General features: G+C 50.5%; 2 protein-coding genes across 2 annotated transcripts in view; both read left to right on the forward strand.

The window, feature by feature from the left end:
* Nucleotides 1–6,904, forward strand: part of slc7a10b (solute carrier family 7 member 10b) — a gene marked incomplete at both ends in the record, with an annotated part of 7,393 nt that extends 489 nt beyond the window's left edge. The window contains 10 exons of the mRNA XM_080002987.1: nt 701–905; nt 1,396–1,547; nt 4,197–4,322; nt 4,535–4,688; nt 4,766–4,889; nt 5,009–5,112; nt 5,190–5,286; nt 5,769–5,918; nt 6,110–6,287; nt 6,780–6,904. Coding sequence (XP_079859113.1) covers nt 701–905; nt 1,396–1,547; nt 4,197–4,322; nt 4,535–4,688; nt 4,766–4,889; nt 5,009–5,112; nt 5,190–5,286; nt 5,769–5,918; nt 6,110–6,287; nt 6,780–6,904 — 1,415 coding nt within the window. The remainder of the gene's footprint in view (nt 1–700; nt 906–1,395; nt 1,548–4,196; nt 4,323–4,534; nt 4,689–4,765; nt 4,890–5,008; nt 5,113–5,189; nt 5,287–5,768; nt 5,919–6,109; nt 6,288–6,779) is intronic.
* A 2,577-nt stretch (nt 6,905–9,481) lies between these two features.
* dus2 (dihydrouridine synthase 2) lies at nt 9,482–16,401 on the forward strand. The gene is made up of 16 exons (XM_080001930.1): nt 9,482–9,536; nt 10,231–10,371; nt 10,704–10,749; nt 10,853–10,944; nt 11,078–11,121; nt 12,163–12,223; nt 12,403–12,450; nt 12,575–12,640; nt 12,790–12,860; nt 13,076–13,162; nt 13,444–13,612; nt 13,713–13,834; nt 14,129–14,269; nt 14,464–14,551; nt 15,690–15,763; nt 15,854–16,401. The coding sequence occupies exons 2-16, from the start codon at nt 10,243–10,245 to the stop codon at nt 16,053–16,055; spliced, it is 1,440 nt and encodes a 479-aa protein (XP_079858056.1). The 5' UTR covers nt 9,482–9,536; nt 10,231–10,242; the 3' UTR covers nt 16,056–16,401.

The following is a 16,401-nucleotide window of genomic DNA, read 5'->3' on the forward strand; positions in this document are numbered from 1 at the left end:
TATTTGAGCCTCAGCTCTCAGGTCAGCAGGGTCCGGGAGGCGGAGCCACAAGACAGAGGAGGGGGAGGTTCCAACACACCCTTCCTCTGTTCACACCGGGGGGAGGGATGGTGGTGGTGGTGGGGTCCTGGGGGATTGTTCCTGTTGGTGGTGGTGGGGGTGGTGTTCCTGGTGGAGGTGGCGGTGGTGTCCTGGAGTAAATCATGGAGGTGTTGTTACATAATGCTTGTGCCACTTGGCTGCGTCCTGCTGTGCTGTGGTGGTGGTGGTGGTGGTGTTCCTGGTGGAGGTGGCGGTGGTGTCCTGGAGTAAATCATGGAGGTGTTGTTACATAATGCTTGTGCCACTTGGCTGCGTCCTGCTGTGCTGTGGTGGTGGTGGTGGTGGTGGTGTTCCTGGTGGAGGTGGCGGTGGTGTCCTGGAGTAAATCATGGAGGTGTTGTTACATAATGCTTGTGCCACTTGGCTGCGTCCTGCTGTGCTACACGCAGCGCTGCAGCCTGAATGCGTCGCTCTGATTGTTCCTCTGAGTGATGGAGACACCCCCACCCCCCACCCCCACAGTTCTTTATGTCACTTCCTGTCCACAGACCAGGACCGGCATTAGAGACCTGTTTATCACCTTTTCTGTCTGTCTGCCTGCCTGTCTGTCTGTCCGTCTGGCTGCCTGTCTAACAGTCTTTCTGCTTCATCCCCACAGGGAACATCATCGGCTCGGGTATCTTCATCTCTCCAAAGGGGGTCCTGGAGCACTCGGGCTCGGTGGGCCTGGCCCTGGTGGTCTGGCTGGTGGGGGGCTGCATCGCAGCGCTGGGATCCATGTGCTACGCAGAGCTGGGTGTGACCATCCCCAAATCCGGGGGGGACTACTCCTACGTCACCCAGATCTTTGGAGGGCTAGTAGGGTGAGGATCCGTCCGTCTTTCTGTTGCAGGGCTTCCTCAGAAGAACTCTGCTGCTCGGCCGCAAAGAAGAGAGCACGTAACCCGTCTTATTTACAGGGCGACCTGTGTAGAAAACTTCCAAAAGTCCTTCTCCTGATGTTTAAGGCTCTAAATGTCTTAGGTAAATGTTCTACTTCCATACATTCCTTCAAGAACTCTTAGGTCCTCAAACGCTAATTCACTGTCTCTTAGAAAAAGTCAGAAAAATATTGGCCACGCAGCTTTCTGCAACTATGACCCAAAATCATAGAACGTCAAACAAGCTCTATTACTTCATTACAATACATTACATTGTCATTTAGCATATTTAATTTCTTTACTAATTCCTACGTTCCAGGAGGAGGTTTGTGGGACCGGGAGTCAGTGTGGAGATTGAACCTCCTAGCGTCCGTGTCCCAGGGAGGCAGAAGCTGGTTGGATGTTGAGGAGTTTCTCTGCTGTTCCGTTGCAGGTTCCTGCTCCTGTGGAGTGCGGTTCTCATCATGTATCCCACCACCCTGGCTGTCATCGCCCTCACCTTCTCCAACTACATCCTACAGCCTGTCTTCCCCAACTGTGTTCCTCCCTACATGGCCACTCGCCTGCTGTCCACCGCCTGTATCTGTAAGTCGCCACTGGAGTCGAGCGCTGCTACAAGTTCCTCACCCCCTCAGCTTCGAGGGTATGTTTTGGAGAAAGGTCTACAGCAACTTGTAAAGACTATGTTAACAGCTGAAGAAACTAGAAACTGCATACACCTCATTCACAGTACAAAATGCATGGTGTCCTCGCGGAGAATGAAGGCCAATCTGAAAGATTTGAAAACATGGCCGGCAGTGAGACAGGACACTTTCTGCCATGCTGCCAGGAGAGTTGCAGCAAAACACGTCAGAGGTTTGACTAACGCAAACAACATTGCCCTTGGCTTCACCAAAGAATTGCCTTTATTTGTTGATTCACAACACACTCTTCATTCAGAACCACAGAGTGCATTCTAAGGCAGGTGGCAGATAGACCTCGAGGCATCCTGTTTCAAGGCAGGAAATGCTCTTAAGCTGCTTTCACACATGCACTGGCAACCCTGAAATTATCTGGACATTACCCGGATGTGCTGTATGTGTGAATGCAAATGACCCAATCATTTGGACCTGACATTAACCGGACTGTACCCAGCCAGCACCTTAGTACAAAGTCCGGGTCATGTCTGATTGAGCGGTATGTGTAAACAGAGCAGGTGATTGTCCGGAGCATTCACAGCGAGTGAGTGGGCGTGTCGCGTGTTGATGACGTCTCCATCATGCGCCAGTTATTTACCTTCGTGTGGATCTTGGTGCACGGAGGTAGCTGCTGCGTACTCCTTTCTGCTTTGTTTATTATTCCTTTCCACGCTGTCGTTATATTACATCCAAATACATGGTGTACCAACGCCAAAAAAGACAAGTTGGAAGCCTTGTCCGCCATCTTGGGTATGCTAAAACTCTGCAGTGTCATTGTGTCATGTTCTGCCTCCTGCACGCTCTACGCAGGTTCCGCCAACTCTTCTAAACCAAACTGAATATTTCCAGGTGGTGTAAACACATGTGACACAGACAATCTCCTGTTGTTTGCTTTATGTGTGAAAGGGAAACTCCGGACAATGTCCAGACCTGATTATCTGGACATTGTCCGGAGTGTATGTGTGAAAGCAGCTTTAGATGTTATGATGTTATACAGTAGTTATAGTTCTCCTTATAGGTATAGTTTTACATGGCTGTGTGTGAGCAGTGAGGGCTGTGCTGAGATGATAAATGAGGACTCAAGGACCTGAAGAAGGCGTTAAGCCATCAGTAGCCTGTGTGCTCTTCCAGTCCTGTGTCATTATTCAGCCTTGTTTTCTGGAGTTGGACCCCAGCCATGTGTCGGCAGAACGTGAGTCACCTCGGCGGCCCCTCGGGGATCCGCCCGCCTGTCTTCCCCCCTTTTGTCGCCCTCCAATCGGAAGCCGTTTGTTTTGGGCGCTGACAGCTGCCCTTTGTGTGTGAGAGCCAGGCCACCATGAGAGGGAGAGTTCAGCCAATGACAGTGATGGATGACCGAAACAATCGCACCCTCGCCTCCATCGCTGGGTCCCCACATTCCTGCTGCCGCCCCTGGTAGCACCGGGTCCCAATGGAGCCCAGCGGAGCCCAGCGGAGCCCAGCTCCATGCTGAGGGGAGTGAGTGACCGACAGGTTGATGTCACACCAACTTGATGTTGGCGGGATAGAAAAAATAATAATCCTTTGGCACCTGAGCGCAGTCAGACAGAGCTTGACCACATGAAACCAGGTGTAAATCCTCCCAAGATGCATTGGGGGCATGGATAAGTTAGGACAGTTCATTGACTCAGCCCCTCTCTAGACAGGGTCACAAAGAGGAGTGTGATACAGACACAATGCAAACGCAGAAGTTCAACTGGAGCCAGTTTGAACAGATGGGTCTACGATTGAACAACTGTCTAATATGACTTTGTTAGCCCCTTATAAAAGTACGAAGTGACAACGTAGCTCCATGGATGAATCCGATTCCTTCTAAACAGACACAGGAAGTGACACGGACAGTGCATTTGATTTCTGCGGAGCCTCAATGTGGACACTGAAGACGCAGATTGAAACCAGGTGTGAATGTAAACAAGTTAAACCACATCCAGCTACGATGTGAATAGGAAATGATTATAGCACCAGGTGTAAAGGAGCCGTCAAGTGTCTTTCCTGTTTGTTCCGTTTCTTCCTCCATCCTAATGTTTTGGGTCACTCCAGTTAAAGCAGTACGATGTAAGTTTTGCTATTTGGGATTTGGCACCCCTACAGTTTCTGAGTGAAGTTGCACTTTTACACTGTCAAACTGTAAAACTCGGTTCGGTGTCCGAAAAAAATCGAATATTCTTTTTAGCGCCCCCTGCTCCCGGTGTAGGTACCAGATGTGCTCGGCATGGCAGATCCCAGTGCAACAAAGTGTGAAACAAACCCGTGGCCCGTCTCATCCACACCCTCAGAGGGTGGAGCAGCTACGTTTTGTATCAGAATTATTACCCAACATTTTGAAATTTATCATTTATTGTTGGTTTTTAATAAAATTTACCAGGCAAAAAAGAACGGAGCCAAACATGGAGGAAGTGACCTAGTGCCGTGAAGCCTAACACACTTTTCCCGCGGTTTCGTACCCGAACACAGAAGTTACGTAGTGCAAGAACAGGCGTTTGGAGGGTGGATGCTGTTATAACCAATATAATAACTATCAAAATGACTCCTGCAGTGTTCCTCACCTGGGTGAACTGCTCCAGCGTCCGTCTGGCCACCAGGATCCAGGACATCTTCACCGTGGGGAAACTGATGGCTCTGGGCCTCATCATCGTGGTCGGCCTGGTCCAGATCTCCAACGGTCAGACTCCGTCACCGCTCATGAAAATTTTTCAGTTGAGCATTTGTATCTACTTCTACTTCTTAAATTCCAAAATAAAGTACAGATCCGGTAGCTTTGACCTGAGCAGGTAACACAATGCAGTCCTCTCACATATTGACTGTAAAGAACTCATCAAATAACTCCAACATCATTCGATTTAATGTTTTAACTTCTGGAATGTTCCATCCCAGGCAACTACCAGGGCCTGGGGCCGCAGGAGGCCTTTCACTTCGACAGAGCACCCTCTGTTGGACAGATCGCCCTGGCGTTCCTGCAGGCCTCGTTCGCCTTCAGCGGGTGGAACTTCCTTAACTATGTGACGGAGGAGGTGGTGGAACCCAGGAGGTGAAGATCTCCCTTTTCTCTCCTCCTCTCAACGTTCTCCTCCTCTCCGCTTTCCCAAATGTACCATTTGTCCTCAGGAACCTGCCTCGAGCCATTTACATCTCCATCCCCCTGGTGACGCTGGTCTACACACTGACCAACATCGCCTACTTCTCCTCCATGTCTCCGGACGAGCTGCTCGCCTCCAACGCTGTTGCCGTGGTGAGAAACATGGCCGCCTCCGTTTCGAACCCTCATGTCATCGTGTACTCTGTCGCTAAATCAACCGGACCCGTGTTTGGGTGCAGAGTCATCGGCTGATGCTTGTTGTGATGTTTCAGACGTTCGGAGAGAAGCTCCTGGGGGGGTTTTCCGTCATCATGCCGATCTCCGTGGCGCTGTCCACCTTCGGAGGGATCAACGGATATCTGTTCACCTCCTCCAGGTCTGCCCCCCCCCCCCCCCCCGCCGCCGCCCCAACCCCCCGGTTCAACATGGCTGACGGTGTGTCCCTCCGTGCAGGCTGTGCTTCTCGGGGGCCAGGGAGGGCCACCTCCCCAGTCTGCTGGCCATGATCCACTGTGAGCGCTGCACCCCCATCCCGGCGCTGCTCGTCTGCGTGAGTTCATCTCGGCGTCGTTTAATCGCTTCGGCGCCGCGCTCGGCGCGTTGGCTGGAGGCCAGGTCAGTTCCCGGCTAAGTCAAGAAACATGCGGGTTTGGCTCCACGGAGACTCTAAAGCCTTGTACGTCTGACGTATGCTAGATCCGGTGGCTCCGGCGGAAGTCACTCAGGTCAATGACGGATCGGCAACGCCCCCTGGACAGCGTCTCCATGACGACACAGTGACCGATCCACTGAAAACTTTCAAATGATGCGTTGACGACGGACCGTCAAATAGAGTCTCACTAATTATATTACTAGTAGTTAGTAGTACATTCTTATTATTATCAGTAGTGGTAGAGGTGTAATAAGCTGGGACAGGCCGCAGCCCCCACAATAGTAATAAACAGGTAAAGATAATGAATGAATGACTTATTTCAAACATGGAGCTCTTGTATTTTAGGACACATTGTGCTCTTATCTTGACCTCACCCTCAGTGCGCTGCCACCATCGTCATCCTGTGCATCGGAGAAACTCACAACCTGATCAACTACGTTTCCTTCATAAACTACCTGTCGTACGGCGTCACTATCGCCGCGCTGCTGTACTTCAGGTGGAAGAAACCACAGCTCTACAGACCCATCAAGGTACCTGTCTCACTACCTGTCTCACTCCCTGTCTCAGTAAAGAGAGTAGTTGTGGCTAGTAATGCAGTAGTGCTGTTTAAATCGTGTGTATGTGTGTGTGTGTGTGTGTATGTGTGTGTGTGTGTGTGTGTATATATATGTGTGTGTGTATATGTGTGTGTGTGTGTGTATATATGTGTGTATGTGTGCAGGTGAGCCTCCTGGTGCCGGTGCTGTACCTGCTCTTCTGGGTTCTGCTGCTGGGCTTCAGCCTGCACTCGGAGCCATTGGTGTGCGGCGTGGGCCTGGTCATCATGTTGACTGGCATCCCGGTCTACATGCTGGGTGTCCACTGGAGGGACAAGCCCACCTGCGTCCACCACTTCATCGGTGAGGCGTCGCTCCCTGGTGCTTTGCCGCTGCATAGTTTCCTGACTACAGAGACGGTTCTGATCCTCCAGATCGCTCCGGCCTTGCCTCCTCCACCAGGGGGCGTATCAGCTCCTCAAAGCGTTCCTTCTTTCCGCCTCCCAACAATATCTCAGTCCAGGTCAGCACTTCCCCACCCTGGCTGATAACAGTCTGGGTGGTGTCCTGCTTCCCGTCCTGAGCCCAAAATCCTTCTCCATGGTCTCTGAACTCCTCCCATCTAGATATCGATGTCCACATTCATGTCTTCCATTGTAGTTTCTATGTAGTGCTACAAGATGGCGCCACTGTTAGCTAGAGCATGTAGTAGGTAACGTGATAATGAGGGACGGGCGACCAGATCAGCATTATTCAGAAATAACTGATGCTGATTGACACTATTGACCAATCAGAATGGAGTATTCCAGAGAGCTGTGTAATAATAAGTAATAACTTGATCTTGTTGTGTTTTAGAGTCGGTGACCTACGTGGGACAGAGACTCTGCTTCGTGGTTTTTCCTCAGATCGACTCCACAGACTCCGCCCCTCCGTCCGCCTGGGCGCCCACTGGCAGTGGCAACATGGCCACCGCCTCCTAGAACAATTTTACAACTTCCTCTTTCTGAAGAGCTATTTCCTTTGGCTGAGACACCTGTTCTTTCTGGTGGAGTTTCCTGTCTGACCATGACAGCTTCCTCTTTGACCAGGCACCTTCCTATTTGACTGGAGAATCTTCCTTCCTGTTTGATCTGACGGCTTCCTGCTTGACCTGGGAGCTGCGTGTTTGACCTGGCAGCTTCCTGTTTTAGCCGGGGAAGCTTCCTTTTTGACTGGGTGACCTGGCAGCTTCCTGTTTGACTGAGGAAGCTTCCTGTTTGACCTGGCAGCTTCCTGTTTGACGGGGGTAGTGTCCCGTTTGACCTGGCAGCTTCCTGTTTGACTGGGGAAGCTTCCTATTTGACCTGGATGCTTCCAGTTTGACTGGGGCAGCTTCCTGTTTGACCTGGCAACTTTCTGTTTGACCTGGCAACTTCCTGTTTGATAGGGGAAGCTTCCTGTTTGACCTGAAAGCTTCCTGTTTGACCTGGAAGCTTCCTGTTTGACCTGGAAGCTTCCTGTTTGACCTGACAGCTTCCTGCTTGGCCTGGCAGCTTCCTGTTTGCCCTGGCAGCTTCCTGTTTGACTGGGGCAGCTTCCTGTTTGACTGGGGCAGCTTCCTGTTTGCCCTGGCAACTTCCTGTTTGACCGTGGAAGCTTCCTGTTTGACCTGGCAGCTTTCCTGATTGACTGGGGCAGCTTCCTGTTTGACCTGGCAGCTTCCTGTTTGACTGGGGCAGCTTCCTGTCGTCAGCGTCCTGCGTCCAGCTCTTCTCAGCCTGTGCTGTTTAATGTGCCTTATCGATGTTGGTTATGAACTAACAGGGAACGTCGGGTTCTTCCTGCTGGAGGATGAAGAACTGAAATCATGGAATCACCAAATCCCATTCTCAGCAGATAAAACAGGATGTGGAACTTCTCTGCTGCTCGTTTCCAGACTGAACATGCTCCGACCTCCAGCCAAAGGCGAAGAGTCCGAAACCATGATCTTCAGTTTGATGCTTTCAGGTTATTGATCCGCAGTTTGAAAGGATTATACAATCAGATTAATAACATTGTTTTATAACTTTATCTGAACACCAGTGTTTATCTGGAGTTTCATCCACTGTGAATGTAAAGACATGAAAGTATTAAAATACATGTTTTAGTATTTCTTATGTTCCATAGATATTTTGATGGCGTCCTTTCTCCAGTACTGTGAAATAATGAAGGAGTTATTCAGTAGATAATAGAATGAGAGGGTTAATCACTGGATGAATGGCTCCATGTCTGGGACTAACACGTCTAACAGAAGCACAATCCATGGAAATAAGTCATGTGACGTCACACCCGCTTCCCGACTCCGCCCTCCTGCAGCGGGAACAAAATAATAAAGTATAATCAGGAAATATCTCCTCATTTTCTTGCCGTCTTAGATTTTCGCATGAACAGATTGGACGTGTGCTGTTCCAAGTGACGGGTGGCGAGCGAGCAGGGCGTGGTCAGACGCTGTGGGGAGGACACGGAGCAGGAACAGCCTCCTCCACCTGCACCGACACTTGTACACTGTAAATTATTTGTAAAGCCTTCGCTGTTTACATTGGAGCCATGTTGTGGAATGTTCACTGGGATGTATTTTAGCACTTTTTGTAAACGAGAAAATAACATTTAGTGGCACAATAAAGAAAATACCTTTTATGAGACAATCTGTGCTGGAGATGTGCTGTCAATCACTGGATATTATTCATGTTACTTAACATTCAGTGATTCCACTGAATTCCAGAGTTCTGCTGGAAAGTACAGGACAGAGTACAAGTACTGTCTGTTTGCCGCTTCCATCAGGACACTGGAGATGACACGTACTACTACTTTAAATACCTGAACAACAGGTACTGTTTTTAGAACTTACTTTAACTGAAGTACAAATGTTAACGTGATACTTATATTCGTACTAACCTGAGGAGAAGCTGAGTACTGAGTAGAGTGGTAAGTAGTGAGTACAGAGTAGAGAGTAGTGAATACTGAGTAGAGAGTAGTAAGTAGTGAGTACTGAGTAGTTAGTAGTGAGTACTGAGTAGAGTGGTAAGTAGTGAGTACAGAGTAGAGAGTAGTGAATACTGAGTAGAGAGTAGTAAGTAGTGAGTACTGAGTAGTTAGTAGTGAGTACTGAGTAGAGAGTAGTGAATACTGAGTAGAGAGTAGTAAGTAGTGAGTACTGAGTAGAGGGTAGTGAATACTGAGTAGAGAGTAGTAAGTAGTGAGTACTGAGTAGTAAGTAGTGAGTACTGAGTACTAAGTAGTGAGTACTGAGTAGTAAGTAGTGAGTACTGAGTAGAGGGTAGTGAATACTGAGTAGAGAGTAGTAAGTAGTGAGTACTGAGTAGTAAGTAGTGAGTACTGAGTAGAGGGTAGTGAATACTGAGTAGAGAGTAGTAAGTAGTGAGTACTGAGTAGAGGGTAGTGAATACTGAGTAGAGAGTAGTAAGTAGTGAGTACTGAGTACTAAGTACTTCTTCCACCTCCTCAAACGAGGCAGCGCCGACGCACCCTACGTCAGGAGACGGGGTGACGTCACCCACAAACAGGAAGTGGCTGCTGAACACGCGTCGGGCTCCACGGTGATCCACGGTAAACACGTCCCACCGTGTGGTGCGGGTGAGTGGTTCTCTTCACGCTTGTAATATTAAATATACACAGGTGGATATCGATAATCACCGTTATTGGTCCGCGACGCGTTCAGACAAGGTACCGGCAGCGGAAGGCTGCTGCGGGGAGGGAGCTCCGTCAGCACCAGTCACGCAACACGAGCTCGGCTTTCGAACGGGTCAGTCCGGTGAGAGAGGCGGTGCTGGGTTCCTTCCACTCGGTACCGACAGCCGAAGTGACCCTGGAGCCGGACTCACTCGGTCTGGATTATGGGTCAGGATTCACAAACTACTCAGCAAATCATTTTGACAGAATCGTCCTTCGGGAGTGGTGGCTCAGGAGGTAGAGCTGGTGGTGTGTAAATGTAATGGTTGCTGGTTGGATCCCAGGCTCCTCCTGCTAGCATGCTGTAGTGTCCTTGAGCAAGACACTTAACCCCTAATTGCTCCTGATGGCTGCGTCCGTCAGTGTTTGAATAATTGTAAGTGGCTTTGGATAAAAGCGTCTGATCAATGACTAAATGTAAATGTAAATGTAATGTAATGTTCTCTCCTCGCTCGTTCACTGCGGAACGACTCATTCAAAAGCCGAGTCTGGAAAACGAGTCAAACCTTTCGTCGCTAGTCGGTACAAGAGGGTTGTGTTTGGGGGGCGGAGGTGGTGGTGTTTCTCTGATGGAGGTTCCTCGCCTTGTTCCCCTCAGGACGGAGGCATCATGGCGTCCCAGACCGCCGGCAGACTGTGCTTCAGCAACGTGACGGCCCTGGCTCCCATGGTCCGGGTCGGGACGCTCCCCATGAGGCTGCTGGCGCTGGACTACGGAGCCGATGTGGTTTACTGTGAGGTCAGCGACGTAGAACCAGAGCGGACAGATGACGTAGAACCAGAGCGGACAGATGACATAGAACCAGAGCGGACAGATGATGTAGATCTAGAGCAGACAGATGATGTAGATCTGGAGCGGACAGATGACGTAGAACCAGAGTGGACAGAAGAGGTAGAACCAAAGCAGACAGATGATGTAGATCTAGAGCGGACAGATGGGACCTCAGATCCGCTCGGCTGCTCGTACAGATATGCAGACAGTTATTGAGTCATTCATTTGTTTCAACGTCGTGTCTGACAAACACTGAATGAGGAGGATACTGATCGATGTGATCGATCCCGTCCCTTCAGGAGCTGATCGATCTGAAGATGGTGCAGTGCAGGAGGCTGGTGAACGGTGAGGTCCACTCACTGTCAAAGTCAACGCCATGAGCAAGTTAGTTTCAGTCTGTGGTTTAGAATCCTTCAGGGATCCAGTGTGTGTGTGTGTGTGTGGACAGACGTGCTGCAGACCGTGGACTTTGTGGCTCCAGATGAACGAGTGATGTTCAGAACTTGTGAGAGAGAGAGAGACCGAGTCGTCTTCCAGATGGTGAGTCTGAGATCAGATCCCATCACTAATCAATATCATTATTGATCGTCTTTCAGTGACGTTCTCACATGTTGTTGTCATGGTTCATAGTAATACCAATAAAGTTATCTCGGTTTGAATAACTCCCCTGCAGGGAACAGCCGACCCAGACCGAGCGCTGAGCGTGGCCCAGCTGCTGTGAGTCCTGAGACTGTGTGTGTGATGGACATATGTGCTGCTGACTGTGTGTGTGTGTCTGTGATGGACATACGTGTGTGTGTGTGTGTGTGTGTGTGTCTGTGATGGACATACGTGTGTGTGTGTGTGTCTGTGATGGACATACGTGTGTGTGTGTGTGTGTGTGTGTGCTGGACATACGTGTGTGTGTGTGTGTTCTGGACATACGTGTGTGTGTGTGTGTGATGGACATATGTGCTGCTGACTGTGTGTGTGTGTGTGTGTGTGTGTGATGGACATACGTGTGTGTGTGTGTGTGTGTGTGTGTCTGTGATGGACATACGTGTGTGTGTGTGTGTGTGTGTGTGTCTGTGATGGACATACGTGTGTGTGTGTGTGTGTGTGTGTGCTGGACATACGTGTGTGTGTGTGTGTTCTGGACATACGTGTGTGTGTGTGTGTGATGGACATACGTGTGTGTGTGTGTGTGTGTGTGTCTGTGATGGACATACGTGTGTGTGTGTGTGTGTGTGTGTGTGTCTGTGATGGACATACGTGTGTGTGTGTGTGTGTGTGTGTGTGTCTGTGATGGACATACGTGTGTGTGTGTGTGTGTGTGTGCTGGACATACGTGTGTGTGTGTGTGTTCTGGACATACGTGTGTGTGTGTGTGTGATGGACATATGTGCTGCTGACTGTGTGTGTGTGTGTGTGTGTGTGTGTGTGTGTGTGTGTGTGTGTGTGTGTGTGTGTGTGTGTGTGTGTGTGTGTGTGTGTGTGTGTGTGTGTGTGTGTGTGCTGGACATACGTGTGTGTGTGTGTGTGATGGACATATGTGCTGCTGACTGTGTGTGTGTGTGTGTGTGTGTGTGTGCTGGACATACGTGTGTGTGTGTGTGTGATGGACATATGTGCTGCTGACTGTGTGTGTGTGTGTGTGTGTGTGTGTGTGTGTGTGTGTGTGTGTGTGTGTGCTGGACATACGTGTGTGTGTGTGTGTGATGGACATATGTGCTGCTGACTGTGTGTGTGTGTGTGTGTGTGTGTGTGTGTGTGTTGCAGGCAGGATGATGTAGCTGCCATCGATGTGAACATGGGTTGTCCGAAGGAGTACTCCACCAAGGTGAGTGGGCGTGGTCAGGCTACAGGACCTGGAGCACATTTCCAAACTCATGCGTTCCCTTTCACAAAACCTGGAATTGGCTCCGTTCATCTTTTTACTTTGCATTGATTGTTTGGATCATTGATTTAACCCTAAACTTTGATGGTTCTGTGGTTTGACCTCTGACCTCTGACCTGCAGGGGGGGATGGGTGCTGCTCTGCTTTCAGACCCCGACACCATCGTGGCGGTGAGACTCTTCTTCTGTGCTTTTTACTTTAAACAGCAGTTGAATGTATCAATGAGACAGGAAGTAGCCGTGCTAATGAGACAGGAAGTCACTTTTTCAATCAACCCTTCCTCCTTCCTGTCAGATTCTCAACAAGCTCGTCAAAGGAGTTTCCAAACCTGTGACGTGCAAAATCCGGATCCTGCCGTCGGTGAGTTGAGTCTGCGTAGCATGAGGTCCAAAGCAGAAGGTGTGGTTCAGAAGGTGTGGTTCAGAAGGTGTGGTTCAGAAGGTGTGGTTCAGAAGGTGTGGTTCAGAAGGTGTGGTTCTGACGTTGTGGTTCTGACGGTTCTGTTCCAGCTGGACGACACGGTGAGCCTGGTCAGGAGGATCGAGCAGACGGGCGTGGCAGCGATCGCTGTTCACGGACGGTAAAGACCTTTCTGTAAACAAACCTTTGGATGTTGTAGCATGAAAATGTGTGGTCCGGAACCAGGTCCGTAGGGTCCAGAACCAGGTCCTGTGTGGTCCAGACCCAGGTCCTGTAGGTTCCAGACCCAGTTTGTATAAGTAGTGAGAGTTGAAATTGTGACGATTAAACAAAACAAACTAATTATTCTGATGGTTTTTCTGTTTTTGTGTCCAGGCTGAAGGAGGAGCGTCCCAGACATCCACTCCACTGTGACTACATCCAGGCTGTGGCTCGAGCTGTGGACATCCCTGTCATTGCCAAGTCAGTCTGTCTGTCTGTCTGTCTGTCTGTCTGTCTGTCTGTCTGTGTCTGAATTACAAGAATACAATATATTTTCTTCCAATTTGATTTGGTGGTGTTTTACTACTTGGTGAACCCATTTATTTGTATTATGTTAATAAATAAAATATGTATTTAAATTTGGCCTCTTTTTAATGTTTAGAGAAAAAGAGAAAAAAATCAGAATAAAAATTTGGGGCCAAATGGCCACGCCCTCGTCTGTCTGAGCGGTGGAGGTCCTGACAGCAGCTCTGTCCGTCCAGCGGCGGCTCCCTGGACCTGGTCAAATGCTTCCCCGACATCCAAGAGTTCCGAGCCGCCACCGGAGCCTCGTCCGTCATGCTGGCCCGAGCCGCCATGTGGAACCCGTCTGTGTTCCGCCAGCAGGGGCTACTTCCTGTGGAGGAGGTGATGGAGGGATACCTGAAATACGTAAGCTGCACTCGGTAATATGGACCTCAAAAGAGTCAGATGTCATTTAGAGACTTGAAGACATTTGGCTTTACGCAGTTTGTGTTTTCCACTGTTTCAGGCGATCCGGTACGAAAACAACCCGTTCAACACCAAGTACTGCCTGTGTCAGATGCTGAGGGACAAGGTGGAGTCTCCGATGGGGAAACAGGTCCAGACGGCCCAAACCAACGCTGAGATCTGGTACCGGAACCCTTTACCTTCTTGTCCCACTGATGGAAAACTGTGTTCAGGACTCGTTATCGAGGAGGGATGTGATCCAGAGGAATCTGCACAAAACACAATGAAAACTGTTCTACTTGGAGATCACCAAGTAGAGAACCGGAGATCAAGTGGGTCCACAGGGGTCGAGTAGTTCCAGGGGGTCCTGTAGGTCCGGGGAATCCAGTAGTTCCACAGGGCTCCAGTAGGTCCAGGGGGCTCCAGCAGGTCCAGGGGGCTCCAGTAGGTCAGTATTGATGTGCTCTTGTGTTCCAGCGCAGCGTTTGGGATGCAGGAGGACTTTGAGAAGGTCCAGGTTCTACTGCGGTCCAGGAGGGAGGCTCTGCAGAGCTCCAGCCCCCCGTCACTTCCTGTCACTGAGGGAGGGGTCACCTCCATGGCCGTGAAGTTCGAACGGTGAGTGACAGCAGCTGCCGTCCAATCAGAGCTCAGTCCTGCATCAACTCGTCATTTTCGTGTGTGTGTGTGTGTGTGTGTGTGTGTGTGTGTGTGTGTGTGTGTGTGTGTGTGTGTGTGTGTGTGTGTGTGTGTGTGTGTGTGTGTGTGTGTGTGTGTGTGTGTGTGTGTGTGTGTGTGTGTGTGTCTCTCAGGAGGCAGTATCCAGCTCAGATCACTCCTAAGATGTTGCTGTTGGAGTGGAGCCGCAGAGAGAAGCTGCTGCAGCCGCTTTATCAAACTGTGAGACACCACCTGCACCACCCCGTGGCAGCACTGTGAGGGCGTGGTCACATCTACCCTGTGGTGTCTGTCTGACTGGACCACAATTCCACCCAATTACAGGAAGTGAACCCATCACACTTTCTACTATGGGATGCAGGCTGTGGTGGCCAAAGATGTTAACACGATAAAAAATTTGATATTTATTTACATATATAAATTTATATTATCACATTTTTTTATTATTTTATATATATACACACACACACACACACACACACACACACACAGTCTTCACTGCCACTGTGTTTACAAGTGCATCCTACCTGGGAGGGGGTGGGGCTTCTGTCTATATCCACAAACCTAATTGGCGAGCGGTGAAAGGTCAGCTTTAGATATAAATGAACAAATCTGCGGAAGACATTATCCAGGTTTTTTTATTTCGACATCGAGGAGAAGGATAACGCCAAGGTTTCCAGCCCCGCCCCATCCCTCACGCCGCTGGCTGGCAGTGGGACCCGGGAGGCGGGACTTCCTGTGGTCGACAGGCACCTTGTATTTTTTTGAATAAAATAACGTGTGGGCTCTGGTCACGTCTTAACCTGCCACGCCCGTTTTCCGTACCGTCGTTTACATCCCAGAAGGTCGTTCTGTCAAAATTTTGAAGAAAAAAAATCGAACCTAACTCCAACGCGTGGAGTTAATTTACAAGTTTGGTTTCGCTGTGAGATGTTGCCATGGCAACAGAACAAAGCAGAAGCGATGGCGTCAACGTTCTGTTGGTTAAACACGACGTTAAGATCGACGCAGAAAAGTGTTTTTCCTGATGAGTGGAACGAAGCTTCAAACGTCAGAGGGAACAGTTAGAACCCAGCTGACTGCAGCTGGTCCACTGGTCCCGGCCCACGGGTCATGGTCCACTGGTCCCGGCCCACTGGTCATGGTCCACTGGTCATGGTCCACTGGTCCCGGCCCACTGGTCATGGTCCACTGGTCATGGTCCACTGGTCCCGGCCCACTGGTCATGGTCCACTGGTCATGGTCCACTGGTCCCGGCCCACTGGTCATGGTCCACTGGTCATGGTCCACTGGTCATGGTCCGCTGGTCCCGGCCCACTGGTCCCGGTCCGGCAGGAGGCTGATGCTGTGCTGCGTGCAGGTGGAGCGGCCTCAGGCCCGGTCCTTCCAGTCCACCGTCTCCGTGGCAGAGCAGCGGTTCAGATCGTCGCTGTGGTGAGAAAAGCTCCGTGATTGGCTGCTTCCTTCCCGATGTCCGGAGACAGACGTGGTCGTCACGGTAACCGACTTCATTCTCCACTTCAGGGAGAAATCCAAGAAGTCCGCGGAGCAGGCGGCGGCCGTGGTGTGCCTGCGGGTCCTGGGCCTCCCCGAGGGCCGGCTGGGGGAGGAGGACGCCGGCCCGCCGCGCAAGAGGAAGCTGCTCGACGGCGCCGAGGAGAGACGAGAGGAACGGGAAGACACGGTCGCCAATGGCAACCGTGACGAGCCAGACACGCCTCAGTAACAGCGGGAGAAGCTTTCGTTTCACTGTCACAACTAAAATACCTAAAGACGGAGCCAGGTGTCCCAGCATGCATTGCAACAAGGCAGCTCTGCTGGAGGCGCGGTTCGGCCTCTTCTCCCAGAGGAGGTGAAACAGGACGTTGAGCTCAGCACAACCTGCGCCTCCTCCTTTCATTTACATTTATATGTGTTTTCAACCTGAAACAAACAGGATTCCAGCTCCTCTGGCCCCCCAGCTGGCCCCCCTGGGGCCAGGACGCAGCTCCTCCTTCTCAGCCTGCGCCTTGAGGGAGGAGGACTTGGTTTTGAGGGTGAAGATATATTTTTGGTTTGAATGAGTGAGGGGA

Source organism: Zeus faber (assembly GCF_960531495.2).
Source record: "Zeus faber genome assembly, chromosome: 6".
Classification (NCBI taxonomy): Eukaryota; Metazoa; Chordata; class Actinopteri; order Zeiformes; family Zeidae; genus Zeus; species Zeus faber.